The sequence below is a fragment of the Bubalus bubalis genome, chromosome 15 (genome assembly GCF_019923935.1).
Source record: "Bubalus bubalis isolate 160015118507 breed Murrah chromosome 15, NDDB_SH_1, whole genome shotgun sequence".
NCBI lineage: Eukaryota > Metazoa > Chordata > Mammalia > Artiodactyla > Bovidae > Bubalus > Bubalus bubalis.
In genome coordinates, this window is record NC_059171.1 from 58752094 (window position 1) to 58770503 (window position 18410).

An 18410-nucleotide genomic window follows, 5' to 3' on the forward strand; every position below is an offset into this window, starting at 1 on the left:
TTGTTAACTTCTCGGACTTCTCCAGGCCCCCTGCCAGCTCTGCATCCACCAGCTTCCCGAGCTGTGCCACGCCCACATGCCAAGGCCCAGGCCGGAATCTGAGCAGCCAAACACAGCCCAGTTCTCGCCTCTCTGCTCCACACTGCAGGCCACAGGGACAGTACCTGGTTCCTTCCCCGCACGGACCCGGCATCTGCCTCCCCCGTGTTCTCCTCTCCAAGGGTCCCAGCCTCGATCTGCGTTTATGAAACGCTTGGGGAATTTTTTAATTGTTGGTGCCAGGGTCCCCTGTCAACCCAGCCATTCTGACTTGATAATCCAAGCTGTAGTCATGGGCATCGCAAATGTTAAATGTCCCCGGGGGATGCACTTGCCCGGAATCTAGGTATACTTCGGGTCCACCAGACAGAACTGTCAGCTTCCAAATATAGCAGCCTGGGAAGAAAAAAATAGGAACGCACACGCCCCCGGGGCTCGCAGAGGCCCGCGGGCGCCCCACCCCCGAGCGGGCGCGGCCGTCCCGCCCTTGGCCTTGGTCTCCAGGTGGCGCCAGGGATAAACCCCGAACCTCACAGGGCTGAAGCCAGAGACGAAGTGCCCGCGGTGGAACAGGCTGGCTTCTCTGCGGCAGCTGCCCCAGGTGAGTACCGAGGTCTCCGGGAGGCCAGGGTCGTGCGAGGCCAGCCCGCGGCGTTAAGGTTAATGGGGGTGGGGGCGATGAGCGTGCGCGTTTGGGGAGACCCTGCGGCTGGGTGCAGGGCCCCCGAGGCCCCCACTGCGTCGGCGATCCGCGCTCCCCGGTCCCCGAGAACCGAGCTGCCAGCCTCCCGCCCCACCCGGGTGTCCTCGTTTTCTTCCGGGCATTGTGCCCAGGTGCCCCACCCTCCCCTGCTCTGTGCACCCACCTTAGCCTTGGTCTGTCGCTGCCCCTCTCCAGACTACCTCCCCCTCCCCCCCCCCACCACACACACACAATTCACCCCGTGCCCCCTTAGCAGGGCAGCAGAGCCCTGGCCTGGGAGGCAGGCCTCATCTGTTTATGCTGCACCAAGTTAGCAATGGCACCCTACTCCAGTACTTTTGCCTAGAAAAAAAATCTCATGGATGGAGGAGCCTGGTAGCTTGCAGTCCATGGGGTGGCTAAAAGTCGGATATGACTGAGCGTCTTCACTTTCGCTTTTCACTTTCATGCATTGGAGAAGGAAATTGCAACCCACTCCAGTGTTCTTGCCTGGAGAATCCCGGGGACCGGGGAGCCTGGTGGGCTCCCATCTATGGGGTTGCACAGAGTCGGACACGACTGAAGTGACTTAGCAGCAGGACTAAGTGGGTAAGCCATGGAATGAAGACACCAAAGAAGTCTTAGCCTGATGAAATTTAACACATATGTTCCCTGACTTCCTAAGGAGCAGTCTTTACACTAAGAGAGAGCCAGACATTTACCTGTGTTCCTCAGTAAAGTTACTATTAGCCTCTTTCTCTGGCATAGCCAATTATCTGTAATTCATATGCTAGCTGGAACACCAATCACAACCTTAGCTGGTATTTATTTTGCTGTCACTATGCGCCTGGCACTCTTCTGGCACATTGTAGGTGGGTGTGGATGGGAGATAAACCTGGCAGCACTCAGATCTAGCCCAACTCCTCTCCTTCCACCTTCACCCTCACTCTCTGCCTCCTGGAGAGGGCTGTGCTCTGTGGCACAATAGGGACCTTTTTTTTCCCTCCAATCTGCTCAGAAGTTTCACATGGGTTTGTTGTTGTTTAGTCGCCAATTTTTATCTGACTCAAGTTGTGTGCCACCCTGTGGACTGCAGCACACCAAGCTCCTCTGTTCATGAGATTTCCCAGGCAAGAATACTGGAGTGTCAATCAAAAAAAATACTTTATTGCTAAAAAATGTAACCATCATCCTAGGCTTCAGCAAGCTATAGTCCTTTTGCTGGTAAAGAATATTGCATTGATGTTGATCGCTGCTGACTGATCAGGGTGATAGCTGCTGAAGGTTGGGGTGGCTGTGGCAATTTCTTAAAATAAGACAACAATGAAGTTTGGGGGGAGAAAAAGAATACTGGAGTGGGTTGTTTTTTCCTTCTCCAGAGGATCTTCCCAACCCAGGGATCGAACCTGCGTCTCCTGCATTGTAACAGATTATCTTCTGGGAAGCCCTTTATAAGGAGCAGTAGAGATCATATTACACTCCTCAATACCAGTGGTGCTAGTGGTAAAGAACCTGCCTGCCAATGCAAGAAACATAAGAATCGAGGATTCGATCCCTGGGTCAGGAAGATCCCCTGGAGGAGGGCATGGCAACCTGCACCAGTATTCTTGCCTGGAGAATCCCATGGACAAGAGGAGCCTGGCGGGCTGCAGTCCAAGGGGCCACACAGGGTGAGACATGACTGAAGCGACTTAGAATGCAGCATGCATTAACCTCATATAACTTCCACACCTTCCAAATTTCATATATGTTGACTTGTACTAATAGAAGCCCCCTGTTCAGAGAAGGAAACTGAAACACAAGAGATGCAACAGTTCTTACCAAGGATGCAGAGAGGTCGGTGGCAGATCAAGATTTCCAACCCACAGTCTCTAGACCTCACTACCTGTGCCGGTACCCCACAGACACCCTAAACCCCAAATGAGGGGGCCTCAGGAAGCCCAACTCTAGAGAACCTGGGAAGCATCTGCTGGGTCGGGTTAAGAAGTGGCTTGTCCTAGGGCTTGTGTCACACCAGCATGGAGACAAGGGAAAACTGAAGTCTAGAACCCCTGAAATGAATAACTTACACGTCAACCAGGAGAGTGGTGAGGCTTCCAGCTATCTTCAGGGTGCTGGAGACACTGAGGAGAGAGGTGGAGCATTGTCCTCCTGGCGAGGACATACATCATGGTGTCCCTGAAAGGAGTTGTCCACAGCCGGCCAGTGTGGGTTTTCTCACAGAAGGAGTGTTTCATGCACAGCCAGCTGATGTGGATTTTCTCATGGAAGTAGTGCGGATGATGCCAAGGCTGCCTCCTGGGGAGGGTGCCCAAGGTGTTGCCATCCCTGTGCGAAGTCTGATCCTCTTCCTTCAGGTCTGAAGGAATCCATCCCCTGACTGTGTGTTTAAAATGAGAATCTGAAGACCACTGTTCACCCATTAAGGTACCTTCTCTCCAAGTCCTGTGGGCCTGGGAGATTCTATCAATCATCCAGAAGCAAAGATGACAGAGAGTCTGAGAGCCATTTCATCCAAAATGTGGTAAAGCTGCGTGCTCCACAGCAGGAAGCACTCGTTGGACCAGAACATCCAGCTCCCCCACCCCCAGCCCTACTAGCATGCCTATTTCCTGGACACGTAGAGCAAACCTACCTCAAGGCTCACACTCTTCCATCCCTGTGCTGGGCAAGCTGCTCCCAAGCCCTCCCTTGCCCCGTTCATCATTTGCATGTCCAATCAAAGGTCACTTTCCACAGATCTCGCCTGTTGCCTCCTCTGTTGACTCCCATCTAAAGCAGGTCTCCTGGCTACTCTCTAGAGTACCCCCACACACACACACACTTTTCTTTATAACACTGCAGCTCTTACTGGTATATTCATTCTTTCGTTAGACTCTTATCTCCCCAGGGCAGAGATTATGGGAGACTGCCCACTCACTCAGCCCCATGGCCCAGCATTGTACCTGCACAGGATCCATGCCCAGGAAATGTGACAATGAGCTCACCTGGCCTGCACAAACTAGACAGGAATCCTGGATAAGCCACACACACATTCTTTCTGGTCCTTGGTCCCATCTACACATGCTTGCACGCTCACTCAGTCGTGTCCGACTCTTTGCAACCTCATGGACTATAACCTGCCAGGCTCCATCTGTAGAAAGAGCCAAGTAGCAGCAATTTAGTTTGCCACTTCCTAAGGGTCTGACCATGCTTCAAGCCATCCTTTAATGAATCTATGAGAACTAGTGTGTCCTCAGCCAAGCTTCAAAGTCAGTGTGGAACTGCTTCACTTCACTAATGAAGTCCATCTTCTGCGCTCACATCCAACTCTCAGCTGGCCACCCCATTCAGGGAAACCCGAGCCCACAGCACAGTATGCGCCTTCTCTCCTTGTCTGGAGGGAATAAGACCTTCCCTTCTTTCTCAGGTGCTTGTTAGGAAAGCATCTTATAAGCTCATTCTCGCTAAAGTGTGAGTGACTGATAGGGTGGAGGCATTGAGCCCTGTTTAAGTTTGCCTTTTATTCATTCGATAAACTTGTCGGGTACCTTCCTGTGGGCAATGCTGTGACTCTGAGAAACAAGGTAACATCATAAAGCGCTAGCTGCGAGGCGGCATTGTGGTCACACATGCGCAAACATCCTCATTCTACTTGCAAAACCACCCTAGACCACAGGACCAGGAAGTAAGGAGACCGAGGCCCAGAGGGGTGGCGTGGCCTGCCGCAGGCTCCACAGCCAGACAGGGGCAGGGCCTAGCTATCTCACCCCTTCCCCAGATGTCATACAATTACAGGGCCGAGTAGTAAGGGATGTGGCGTGGGGGCCTCAGAGCCTGGAAACTGAGTACCCTGTGCTGACGGCAAGTTGTAGGGGCCAAGGTTTAGAATGTCTAATTACTCCTCTTCAGGTACATTAATACAAGCAGGATTTCACATTTTTCTCTTGAATCTCAGATTTTAAATAACAACAGTGCAATGAGAAAACAGAAACCTCAAAGGAGGCAAAAAATAAAACCGGAAGGGAACAGTTGTGTCATCAACACGATAGGGTCAAGACCTTAAAGGTGAAATCAACCTACAGGACATATTATGGAGCAAAACCAGCTATAAGAAAGAGTGAGCTTCTGCTTTGGGTTAAATGTAGCCGTGGTTACAGTTTCTGGGTAACGAGCATTTCTGTCACCTAGAACACATAACAGGCATTCAGGGATGTGATGAGCTTGGCACTGTGATGCAAGTTGGTCAAGATGGTCCCCGTGGACCCCCTCCCCCCTTTCTCAGTTCAGAGTCTGCCACCAACAGGGATGTTTACATCACGATTCTTAGTTTCTTTCACTTCTGCAAGGGAGTATGGGCCCCATGGAATAAGGTCCTTACATGAGTCCCTCTTGCTTTATAGGTATCAGCCAGAACATGGTGCTCAAGCCGAAGTCAGCCAAGAAATTGCTCGTTTTCTTAGGAAAATCAGTGTTGGCTCTTGTGGAGACTGTAGTTTTTGCTGTAATCCCAAAACCACGGAAGAATGTCGCTGGTGAAATCGTACTTATAACAGGCGCTGGAAGTGGACTCGGAAGGCTCCTAGCCCTCAAATTTGCCCAGCTTGGGTCGGTGCTTGTGCTCTGGGATATCAGTCAGGAGAGTAATGAGGAGACCTGCAAGATGGCTGGGGAAGCTGGAGCCACGAGGGTCTATGCCTATACCTGTGACTGCAGCCGGAAGGAGGAGATATACAGAGTGGCCAATCAGGTAAACCTGTGTGTTTGCTCTTCCTCTGGGCAGTAAGGACTTGATGTAGTCTCTGATGTCCATCCATATTTGCCTTCCTCAGTGCTAATTTGCCTCTCTTTAAAAAATATCAGGGTGTGGGAATTAGCATTTTTGAGTTCTTGCTATGTGCCACACACCATGCTTGGCACCCTCTGAATTATACTCCTGTAAAGTCAGGCCTCTTATTATCTCCACTTCACAAATAAGAAAATGGAGACTCAGTGCAGGTGAGTTTCTCAGGTGACTTAACTGAGAAGTTTAGGTAATAAGTAGCAGAGCTGCAGGTGGGATGCGAGTCTCTTGACTCTGAAGAACGCCCTCTGGCCAGCTCATGTGCTGGTTGTCCAGGCCCCCTGTTGCCATGTAAGAGAAAGGCCATAGCACCCTTCATGGAGGCATAACAAAAACTGAGAAGCAGGGCTATTAAGTAACCTGCTGGGAGTCACAGAGCTAGGGGAGGACCACGCCAGGAGGTGAAGCCATATCTAGCCTGATCGCAAGTCCAGCTGTTTCCCCCACCCCCAACAGTGATTTCCATTCAACCTGCATTTCTCTCACGTGGTCATATGAAAAGCGAGTATGTTATTCATCCTAAAGACTCTTAACTGCAGCTGCCCCTTTGGTGATGGTAGAGAAGCATGTATAAAGAACACTTTCAGGAGCCCAGAGCTCCAGTGGATTTTGCAGAGCCTGAGGAGACACACGCCCCTGTGGTGGCCGCTTCGTCTTCCCTCATAAGGATTTATCTAACCGCTCGTTGCACGAGCACTGTACACATCACTCTCCTGGACTACTTTTTTGTGGCTCTCGGAGTTCCCTGGTTTCAGGAGAAGGAAGAAAGTAGATGTGCCTGCTGGAAGGTTCCTGCCCAGCTTGTAGGCTCTAACTGGGTTCTGCTTGCAACTTCTCATATGACTCCCCAGTGGAGGGGTGTGCAGGTCTCTGGCCAGTGAGTTGCTTTTAAGTTGTGACTTTTGTCTTTACATCTTATACATGTGTTACCACCACCATCACCAGTCGCAGGCTGCACGGCAAGTCTGGGGATCCAGACCAGACAAGCTGGCATGGGCTTGTGTGGGGACCGCCTTTCAAAGTGTAGGGGGGGGGAGGGTCTGCTGCAGCTACTTTTGCAAACTCTAAGCTCTTTGCACTTGGAACACGATCTCCTGCCAGGTTGACTTCCCCTGGCTATGAGCCACTTCTCTGGCTATGAGCCACTCTTAAGTAGTGACTGGTTCACATTGAAAGACAAAAGACCTTAAGATGTTCCTACTATAAACCAGCCATTTCCACCTCTTGTTCTTGATAGAGGAAAGGTAACCAGGAAATTTTTATCCCATAGAGGAATGATCAAGGTGTGGATTTTTAGAGCTGATATGACAGTGTTTTATTTCCACAGAACCCAGTAACTTTGAAATCTTGTGTCCCTAGATCAGAGCTTGGGACTAATTTCAGAAAGTCCATCCTTGCCAACTGGCATCCTGGTTGAGTCGTTTATTGTTCAAATCACACAGTCCCATTCAGCATGTGATTTTACCCCAGGAAGACTACCTTGACTGCTGTTCAGCTTTGATTTGACTAAATATTTTAGCCACTCTCCATATCAGACTTTAAGTTAGATTGTTTCCAGCACTTCTATCTGAAAACTTCAACATGAAACGTGAGGTTTCCTTGGTCTCCATCGCAATCCTAAACTTCGCCGAGGCTAGGGATCTCATTGGCTAGTGGACACCGAGCGCGTCACCTTCCTTGCTGGGACTCACACCTTCTGAGAGAGCAAGAGTGGCAGTGTCTGCTGTCAGTAATCCAGCCCCTCTCCCCCGCTGCACCACCCACACAGGCAGGATCACACCCACATCTGCACACCCACACGAGTGCGAACAACACACAGAGCCAGAGACTGATGCACGTGGTGCTGCAGCCAGCGGTTCCCTCTGATTCGGGGGACACAGGGCCCCTGCTATGTGATACAAATTACAGGAATGAAAGTCCAAACACGAAGGCAAGCCAAGGGACAGCCCCACCTGCCATCAAGCCTGGAACACCCGGTGCTCAAAAACAAAAAAGAAATCTGACCAAGCCTGGGTCACTTGCTAACAGTTTACTCTAAAGGGAAGGCTCCAGTGGCACTCCCAGGATTTGTATTTCTTAAATTAAAGTTATTAAGTATCTAGTCTGGCCGGTGCTGGTGCGACAGCAACAGGCAGGAGCCCCTCTGATCCTCCCTTCACAGACCTTACACCTAAACGTTGGTGTTGCGGAGAAGAGAACCAGCTAAGGGATGAAAACAGGACGGACAGGTTCTGAGCTCCTGTATGTTTGAAACACTCATATAACTATCATACTCCCTCGTTCCCTCCCTGCCCCACCCCCGTTGCTACAAGTGCCAGGGCTTGATTTACATGGCATGGTATCATGCCTGACATATCACCACATTCATTAAAAGGCTGTGCTGCTCATGCTTCATTTTCAGTTCAGTTCAGTTGCTCAGTCATGTCTGACTCTTTTCGACCCCATGAATCGCAGCATGCCAGGCCTCCCTGTCCATCACCAACTCCCGGAGTTCACTCAAACTCATGTCCATCAAGTCGGTGATGCCATCCAGCCATCTCATCCTCTGTTATCCCCTTCTCCTCCTGCCCTCAATCCCTCCCACCATCAGAGTCTTTTCCAATGAGTCAGCTCTTCGCATGAGGTGGCCAAAGTATTGGAGTTTCAGCTTTAGCATCAGTCCTTCCAATGAACATCCAGGACTGATCTCCTTTAGAATGGACTGGTTGGATCGCCTTGCAGTCCAAGGGACTCTCAAGAGTCCTCCAACACCACAGTTCAAAAGCATCAATTCTTCGGCGCTCAGCTTTCTTCACAGTCCAACTCTCACATCCATACCTGACCACTGGAAAAACCATAGCCTTGACTAGATGGACCTTTGTTGGCATGCTTCATTTTAGCATAGGACAAAGTCACTAACCATGTCACTACTGAGTATCAGAATAACTCTCCCTGTAGGAAAGTAGTGTTACCGGTGTTGCAACCATCATAAGAAGAGGGGAAGAGGAGTAGAAAGGCATTAGACTTAGATCTCTGATGTGCCATGAACTCTGCAAAGGAAATAGACATGCTTTGTTTTTAGAGTGCCTTGCAGCAGCAGCTCAGTCTGAGTTAACAAGGACAGAAGCATCTAAAACCACAGGAAAATAAATCCAGTTCACGTAAAGAATTATGGGCGCACCTCATTTTATGGCACTTCACAGACATTGCATTTTTTCTACCATCTGAAGGTTTTTTTTGCAAATTGAACATTTGTGGCAATCCTGCCTTGAGCAACTCTTAACGGCATTTGCTTCTTTCGACAGCATTTGCTCACTTTGTGTCTCAGCATCACATTGTTTCTCATGATACTTCACGCTTCCATTATTATATTTGTTCTGGTGAGCTGTCATCAGTGATCTTTGTTACTACAGATCAGCCAAGGCTTAAATGATGGTTAGCATTTTTAGCAAAAAAAAAACATTTTTCATTAAGGCAACTTGTTTTTTAAACCTAAAGCTCTTGCACACTTAATAGATGACAGTATAGTGTAAACATAACTTTTACATGCACCAGGAAACTGAAACATTTTATGATTCAATATGTTGTAGCGTCAGCTTTACTGCGAGGGGGGTCTGGAACTGAACCTGTGTATCTCCAGGGTCTGCCTGTGCACCCTGGTGGTGCTGATTTCCTTATTCAATTCAGGTGAAGAAAGAAGTTGGTGATGTTTCCATCCTGATCAACAATGCCGGAATTGTAACAGGTAGAAAGTTCATGGACTGCCCGGATGAGCTTATAGAAAAGTCTCTTGACGTGAATTTCAAAGCACATATATGGGTAAGTACTTTTTCTTCTCGTTATAAATGTCATCCCCAGGTGGCGCTAGCGGTGAAGAACTCACCTGCCAGTGCAGGAGACTTAAGAGATGATCCCTGGGTCAGGAAGATCCCTGGAAAAGGAAATAGCAACCCACTCCAGTACTCTTGCCTGGAGAATCCCATGGACAGAGGAGCCTGGCAGGCTACAGTCCATGGGGCCACAAAGAGCTGGGCACGACTGAAGCGACTTAGGCTTCCTCTTGTTCTCTTACAGTAGTGAAAGTGTTGGTCACTCAGTCATGTCTGACTCTTTGCCAGGCTCCTCTGCCCGTGGGATTCTCTAGGCAAGAATACTGGAGTGAGTTGCCGTTCTCTTCTCCAAGGGATCTTCCTGACCCAGGGATTGAACCCAGGTCTCCTGCATTGCAGGCAGATTCTTACAGAATCCACTGCAGACAGGACTCTTACAGCAGTACTGGTCTTAAAGCACAGACTTCTCAGTTCTAGCTCAAGCTGTCCTCTCCTGATCCAACTTAAGCTCTACCTCCCCACACCTCTGCTCAGGGAATCCTGCAAAGACACAGCTGCTCTTGTGTCCTAATCATGTACTGATGGCCAGCGTCCTGTCTGGTACCATCCCAGGCACCTTGTGAATAAGCCTTCAAACAGCCCAGTGAGATAAGGGCTCATAGAAGTTAAAAGTGACCATGCTTAGACATGACCAGGTGACCTCATCATTTGCCTAGGCAAGAACTCCCTTGAAAGGAGGCATAATTAACGAGCAAACATCCACCAGGTCTGTTTGGGGGCACACGAAGATGCACAGTCAACTTTGTTGTTGCTGTTCATTTGCTAAGTCATGTCTGACTCTGCAACCCCATGAACTGTAACACTCCAGGCTTTTCTGTCCTTCATTATCTCCCAGAGTTTGCTTGAACTCGTGTCCATTGATTGAGTGATTCCATGCAACCATCTCATCTTCTCTTGCCCCCTTCTCCTCCTGCCTTCACTCTTTCCCAGCATCAGGGTCTTTTCCAGTGAGTCAGCTCTTCACAACAGGTCCCCAAAGTATTGGAATTTCAGCTTCAGCATCAGTCCTTCCAATTCATATTCAGGGTTGATGTCCTTTAGGATTGATTGGATGGATCAAGGACAGCACAGAGATCCTCTAGGACTCTCAAGAGTCTTCTCCAGCACCAGAGTTCAAAAGCATCAATTCTTCAGCCCTCAGCCTTCTTTGTGATCCAGCTCTTACATCTATACATGCCTACTGGAAAATTCATAGCTTTGGCTATGTGGACCTTTGTTAGCAAAGTGATGTCTCTGCCTTTCAATATACTGTCTAGGTTTGTCATAGCTTTTCTTCCAGGGACAGCATGCCCACCAGCAGCCTGATAACTACGTGCCTTGAACATTAAAAGGCACTGTCCTGACTCTCAAGGAGAGGTGCCCACACTCAAGTTGCATTGTCCTGGCCTTTGCACAGACCAGTCACATCAGCCTCTCCAGCCATGCACACACCCTCGTTCTGCCCCTCCTGGCTCTTGCTCATGACCACGTCTCCCTGACAGGCCAGATGAGTTTAAAAACAAACTGATATTTTAAAACTGAAACCAACAGCCACATGTCCTGTGAACAAAGTTCAGGAAAAATTTGAAATTCAAATATAAGCCAAGGGAGGAAAAAAAGGCACCATAAATCTAAATAACCATATCTTTGAGTGGTCTTACTGGTTTGTGGACTGTGGATATCACAATTAAGATTTTCCTGTACTGTTTCAATGATTGTTTTTGTTGTGTTTTTAAAAGTCAAATATGAGCAAATGTAAGTTTGAGTAAATTATTTTTAATAATTGAAATTCCAATTAAAATACTGGAATAACCACCAGCAAAATATTGATCCACAGTTTAAACAAGTTAAGATGGTTACTTGCCAGATATTTAAGTTTGAATGTCCCATTTCCTTCAGGTATTTTTTTGAACTTGAACAACTGTTTTCAATCATGATGATTATATAAACATCTGAAAAAATATATAATGTGCTATAAAATGTTAAATATTTTACCTTGATCTTCTTAGACTTATAAAGCCTTTCTACCTGCTATGATTGCTAATAACCATGGACATTTGGTGTGCATTTCAAGTTCAGCTGGATTAATTGGAATAAATGGACTGGCAGGTAAGAAAAATATGGTATTTCACAACCGCAGCTTGAGCAACAGCTCTGAATAATCAGCACTGACTTGGTGCATTAACAACAAATGGTAATAGATGAAGACATATATTCAGTAAGGTAAGTTGTTGAGAACTTTATCATCCAGCGAAACTGCCCAGCTGCTATACTTACCCGAAGTTGAACTGGGCACTTTAGAATCATTAGGCCTTATGCAATCACTTGGAATTAATAAAAGACCTAGATGGGTGGGATAAGAAGGTGGGAGAGAAGCTCAGGAGGGAGGGAGTATACATATACATATAGCTGATTCATGTTGTTATACAGCAGAAACTAACACAACATTGTAAAGCAATTATCCTCCAATTTAAAAAAAAAAAAAGAAAGAGACCCTACTTATAAATTCCTTACATAAGTGATTAGCATAGTCACCTTCCCCCAAACTCCCCTGACACTGTAATCAGGGTGTTAAGGAGGATCCTTCTGGGACTTCCTTGTGGTCCAATGAATGAGAATCTGCCTTCCAATGCAGGGGGTGCAGGTTCACCCCTGGTCAGGGAACTAAGATCTCATATGCTGTTTAGTTGTTCAGTCGTGTCTGACTCTTTGCGACCCCATGGACCACAGCACACCAGGCTTCCCTGTCCTCCACAATTTCCCAGAGTTTACTCAAACTCACGGCCATTGAATCAGTGATGCCATCCAACCATCTCATCCTCTGTCGCCCCCTCAGTCTTTCCCAGCATCAGGGTCTTTTCCAGTTAGTCAGCTCTTCGCATCATGTGCCCAAAGTATTGGAGTTTCAGCTTCAGCATCAGTCCTTCCAATGCATATTCGGGGTTGATTTCCTTTAGTATTTACTGGTTTGATCTCCTTGCTGCCCAAGGGACTCTCAAGAGTCTTTTCAGGACAACTAAGCCCATGCACCACAACTACTGAGCCCACGCTCTAGAGCCTGTGCCCCACAACTAGAGAAGCCCCACACACTGCAAGTAGAGAAAGCCTGCACACCACAATGAGATCCAGCGCACCCAAAAAAGAGAGAGGACCCTTCTGCTCTACGAATTTTCCATAAGTGGTCTCCCCTGGCTGGGAGCTTGGAGAAAATATCTTCACCCCAGGAAACCTAAAATTAACTTTCTTTTGCTGTTCCATTGGTTGGAGACTGGCAGGAATTTGTTGTCACTTCCATGTCCCTTGCAACCGACTTGACATTAGCAGTGGGGAGGGGATAAGACATACAAGATCTTCAGTGAAGAGGGCCCACTGGGGAGCTGGCTCTAGGAAGTCCTGCCCTTCCACCTGGGGTGCCCCCCGGAGGCTCATCCATCAGAACCCTAATTGCAACACTCAGGTAGCAGACCAGCCAGCTTGGCTGACTCATAGCTGGTTCCAGATTCACAACACTGGTCTCAGTAAGTACCTCTCAGCTGCCGGATAGGATTCCAGAACCACTTGTCACCCCAATATTAGCAGTCTGTACATGTCTCCCTATAGCCTGGGTCTCCCTGCCTCTGTCCTCCTTAGAATCCATCAGGCATTATTATTACCCCTCTCTCTCGTACATCTGAGAAGTCACAAGTCCTTGACATACCACAGGTGTATTTACAGGGCCTGTTAATCCTTTTGTTAGATACAGCATCTCTCTCTTCAAATGCAGGTCTCTCCTCCCTGGCTCCCTTAGAAACAAGTATTCCCAGCATGGGCAGCAACTCCCCAGAATCAGAACCACTGGGGCTGCTACTTGGAATGCAGGTTCCCTGGCCCTGGGCTGTACCTGCTCATCCCAGTCTCGGGGGTAGAGGAGCTCAGTGAGCTATAGTTCTACCAGATGACTCATATGATCCCAGAGGCGGTTCAGGACCCCTCCTCTACCTCCCTGCACCCCTCGCCACTTCTTCTGTGTCTTTCCCAGCGTCTGGGGCAGCAACTGCCTGATACCCCATGCCTGGCACGTGCAGCCTGGTTCTTGCTGGCTGGAGTAGCTGCTTTCCAGCAGAGCACCAAGGTGTATGTCTTCTGCTGTGTGAGGCAGAGGGAAGGATAAGTCACCTAAATGCCTTTTCTTCTCCTGACATTTCCATTCAGCAAACTGAATGCCCAGGTTTTGACTTGAAGTGAGTGTAACGGAGGACAGAAAGCTCAAAACTGACCCAGATACCACTTCCCCTGCATTTGAAGATAGTCAAGCAGTCAAGGTTGAAGGGGCAGTGTGTTCTTTGCAACCCATGGAATATAGCCCACCAGGCTCCTCTGTCCATGGGTTTCTCCAGGCAAGAATACTGGAGTGGGTTGCCATGCCCTGATCTTTCCCAACCCAGGGATCAAACCCCAGTCTCCTGCATTGCAGGCGAATTCTTTACTGTCTAAGCCACCAGGGAAGCCCAAATAAGAAAAACTGTTTTCCTTCTGGAAGTGGAAGAATTCGAGTTGGAAGAAAACTTGCTCTGACAGGTATCATGACCAACACTGATCTCTACCGCCTAGACTCCCACTTGATTTATTATTAGTGTATGTTTTTTTTACCTGCCCTAGGTCTTCATGGTGGTACTTGGGCTTTTCTCTAGTTTTGGCATGGAGGGGCTTCTCTTGTCACAGAGTAAGGGCTCTAGAGTGCATGGGCTCCATAGTTGTGGCTTGTGGGCTTAGTACCTCTGAGACATGTAGGATCTTATTTCCCTGACCAGGGATCCAACCTGCGTCCCCTGCATGGGAAGGCAGATTCTTGACCACTGGACCACCAGGGAAGTCCCTTGACTTATTATTTTATTTCTTCTTCTATGTGTCCTCCTGCCCCATTTGGGCCAGAGTTCTTTGGGACAGAACCCACATCTGGTGCCCCATGTCAGGGCCCAAGTGCCTTACCATCACTGCCATAGGAGTAAAGTTCAGCTGTGTGACTCCCAGCAGCCCTGCTGTTCCTCAAGCCCACATGGCCGTTGTCATCTGACCTTGAGGTGATCACTGACCTTCCCACTCACGCATCACCTCTTCCAGGCAGAGCAGACCAAGATCATGCAAAACAAGAACTCTGAAATGGTTTGTCTCTGCCGGTATTCGTGTTACGAGGAAATCTTCCTATAAAGCCGTTTTAAAACTTTACACTATATAATAGTATCATTTGTCTTTTCAGATTACTGTGCAAGTAAATTTGCAGCCTATGGATTTGCTGAATCGATATTTTTAGAATCATTTACCAAGGGACAGAACGGGATCAAAACCACTATCGTGTGTCCATTTTTTATAAAAACTGGAATGTTTGATGGATGTACTACTGGGTAAGCATGTCGTTTGATTAAAAAGGAACTGTATTTTGAAAAATGATCGACCATCGATTTTATTTTGTTCTGGCTAAAGTGATTTAAAAAGACTTTTCCAGAATTCAGCCTGCTTTATAAACGGTTTTAGAATTAATTTCCTTAGATGTGATAGTGATTAAGACACTGGGTTTAATAGTGATGGTTTATTAAGGCTTGGAGAAGGAAATGGCAACCCACTCCAGTATTCTTGCCTGGGAAATGTCATGGACAGAGCAGCTTGGTGGGCTGCAGTCCATGGGGTCGAAAAGAGTCAGACTCAAACAGCACACAAACATCAAGGCTATACCCATGTCTTCAAGGCCACCCTGTGGCCTCAACCTGCTCCCCCATCTCCTTGGCGCTCCTGTCACACACCCCCTTTCTGCCACCAACTCCATCCTGCTCTCATCCCAATTCCACAGAAGAATGAGAAGTTGTTGAAGAGGCGTAAATATCCAGTCTGCACTCATCAGATAACAGGCAGTTACTTTTCAAAGATGGGCTTTGCAACATTTAGGCCATTTGTTTAATTTGGTTTCACACATGTGCCTATTATAACATCATTGTATTAATTAGAATCCCTGTTTTCCACTTCAAATTCTAGTTATTACTCACCATATTGATAATAAGACAGCAAGTACAGAAAAATATCAAATCTGGAAGGAAAAGAAGCCAATAAATGATAATGTCTTGTGTGTGCATGCTTGCTAAGTCATTTCAGTCGTGTCCGACTCTTTGCGACCCTATGGACCGTAGCCTGCCAGGCTCCTCTGTCCGTGGGATTCTCCAGGCAAGAATACTAGAGTGTGTTGCCATTTCCTCCTCCAGGGGATCTTCCTGGCCCAGGGATGGAACCTGTGTCTCTTATGTCTCCTGTATTGGCAGGCAGGTTCAATACCACTAGCTCCACCTGGGAAGCTCACAACTGTTTTATTGTCCTTTTTAAGAATTGCTTTCTCTAATTTCTTTGTTTTTTTTTTACCCTCCTCCCCCTCCCCAAGCTGTCCTTGTCTCTTACCGATTCTGGAGCCAGAATATGCAGTCAGGAAGATAGTAGATGCTATCCTGCAAGAAAACATGTACCTGTATATGCCCAAGTTTATATACTTCATGGTGGTTTTAAAAAGGTAATGTTTCTGCTCCTATTAATTCTCAACGTGCCAGTCCAGTCAACAGCTTACTCTAGAGCCAACAGAGAGGAGCCATTTAGAAGATAACTGGCGGTGTGGGGGGCAGGGTGGGGAAGATAACTGTTTTTTGTATATTTATTTATTTATTTTGTTTTTGTCAGTGCTGGGTCTTCATGCTGCGTGGGCGCTTCTCTAGTTGCAGCGAGTGGGGACTACTCTGTAGTTGGGGTGAGCAGGCTTCCCACTGCTGTGGCTCTTCCTGTTGTGGAGCAAGGGCTCTAGTATGCATCCTGATTTAAGCGTCAGGATGGCCACATGGAGAAGATAATGTTTGACCAGGGACCTGAACCTGCGAAGGGCAGGAACCCCCTGGATATCTCGGGCTGCCCCCAGAGGGACCATGAGCCCAGGGCCCTTCTCTTGTCCCCACTCCTAGGACAAGTCTCCTGTTGGCTGACTGTGCCCTTCCTCGTCCTGCAGTGTGAACGTCATGATGGACAGGATCAAAGTGTCAGGAGGGGCGAGCAGGATGGAGAAGATGGACAGTCTTAATTGGGTCTTGCCAAAGCTCTGAGGGGCTATTGCATGGACTTCTCTCTTTTGTCCAGGAAAGAAAGGTCAATGACCTCTTTGGACAGTGGGAGGAACAGAGTGTTGAGAGCCCAGTAGCACTGTGAGCAACAGGGCGAGGTTGCAAGGCAGGATCAAGACTCCTCAAGGCTGCATGCTTCCTGTCCATCATTACAGAGTGTAGTCAGGCCTTGAGACTGACATGGAAGTGAGTGAATAATGTAAATAAAGCAAAGAGAAACACAGAGATCCTGGGCCGGTGTCCTCCCACGTGGTGGACGAGCCGAGTGACCACAAGACAGGGACATTCAGGTGGGCATGAGTGACTGACGCCTTCTTCAGCAAGTCAACGGCCCTGCTTTTCAGTGGAGCTCGTAAAGATGTTCCATGAATGATAACCAAGATGTTCCCTCTTGTGTTCCCTTTAGCTTCTTGCCCCTCAAGCTGGGGCTGCTTTTGGGTGAGTACCTGGGGGCCTTTAATTTAATGGATGGCTTCACTGGTGCCAGGAAGAAAAACTGAAGACCGATTCTGTGGCTGACATCCCCAGATACCCACAGTTACACAACATCTATTTCAATGAAGAAGTGTCTTTGTTGACAGAATGTACCTGGAGACCACAAGCACCAGTCTGCTGTCTAGACTAGTATTTGCAACCAGTGCCTCTGAAAATAATGTTGCACTCTGTTTTTCTGTTGAGTTTTTTTTAATTAAAAAAAAAAAAAGTCCATGTTTGGTGTTTGCTTGCAACTGCTGTGGAAGTGATTGTTGCTGTTGTTTTAGTTACTAAATCACATCCAACCTTTTGTGACCCCATATGTGGAAGTAAGATAATCCTCTCTCTCTTGTGAATAGCCCATCATTTTGGTTGGGTGTCTGTGGCTGAACATGCACTGGACAGGGGAAGTGAGGGCTGAGAAGAAGCACCCAGCATGCGGAGGTGGGGTGTCCTGAGGACACAGAGCTCGTTCCCCAACACCTTGTTCTCAGACTTGGCCTTGTTGAAACTGTGCCATCTGGCATGGAAATGTCAGTCTCCCACATCCTTCTCCCCACACAGATACTCGTCCTCCTCCCCACAAATATGCTTGTTTCTACAGCCGTGGGTATTCAGAGAGCAAGTGCCAGACCTGCTGAAGGTTCCCCAGGGGCACAGTGTCAGGGAGCTTTCCTGTACATTCCTGCATAACCAAGGGCCAGTGATACTGGAGTGCATGCTAAGTTACTTCAGTTGTGTCTGACTCTTTTGCGACCCCATGGACTGTAGCCCACCAGGCTCCTCTGTCAATGGGATTCTCTAGGCAAGAATACTGGAGTAGGATTGCCATGCCCTCCTCCAGGGGTCTTCCTGACCCAGGGATCGAACCTGCATCTCCTACATTGGCAGGTGAGTTCTTTACCACTAGCACCATCTGGGAAGCCTCAGTGATCCTGGACCAAACTTTAAATACGATCACATTGCTTTCCTAGAAGATACCAAAGAGTGGTTGCTTATGACCCTGAAGAAATGACCTTCTCCAGAGTTAGATGAACTGTTCCCTATTAAACCAGAAACCATTCCTGTGGGTAATTTCAAGTGTTTCATTTAGTAATTCAAACTGGGTTTCTCATAAGGTACTTTTTTTTTACAGAAGGAACAAATTTATCCATTTATATTCATCAGGGCTGCCTTCATTTCATTTGTATTGCATGCTTAGGGTTTAATCGACTGGCCAACTCTTCACACTTTGGAGATTAACTACAAAAGCAAGATTAAAAGAAATATGTTAATTACCATAGCCCCAGAGGTCCTTCCCCGGGTGGGAGGAAGCACCTGCCTTGCGAGAGAAACAGCAGCCTTTGTCTTCTGTCTCTGTCACTGGAGAGTGGGGAATGGGGAGGAGCACCTTGGGAATCCCTGTGAGAGTCATTTTGTGG

General features: G+C 47.9%; 1 protein-coding gene across 2 annotated transcripts; it reads left to right on the forward strand.

The window, feature by feature from the left end:
* The first annotated feature begins 489 nt into the window (after positions 1 to 489).
* LOC123464947 (epidermal retinol dehydrogenase 2-like) lies at positions 490 to 17223 on the forward strand. 2 transcript variants are annotated; one of them, XR_006640043.1, is made up of 8 exons: positions 490 to 640; positions 5104 to 5450; positions 9210 to 9341; positions 11401 to 11500; positions 14628 to 14772; positions 15795 to 15920; positions 16360 to 16805; positions 16922 to 17223. XR_006640043.1 is itself a non-coding variant. In XM_045162818.1 (7 exons), exons 2-7 carry the CDS (start codon positions 5118 to 5120, stop codon positions 17013 to 17015), a joined length of 930 nt encoding a protein of 309 aa, XP_045018753.1. In that variant the 5' UTR covers positions 491 to 640; positions 5104 to 5117; the 3' UTR covers positions 17016 to 17223. The 2 variants fall into 2 exon arrangements, 1 of the variants encoding a protein (XP_045018753.1); XM_045162818.1 differs by lacking the exon at positions 16360 to 16805 and having other exon boundaries at positions 491 to 640.
* Positions 17224 to 18410: the final 1187 nt, after the last annotated feature.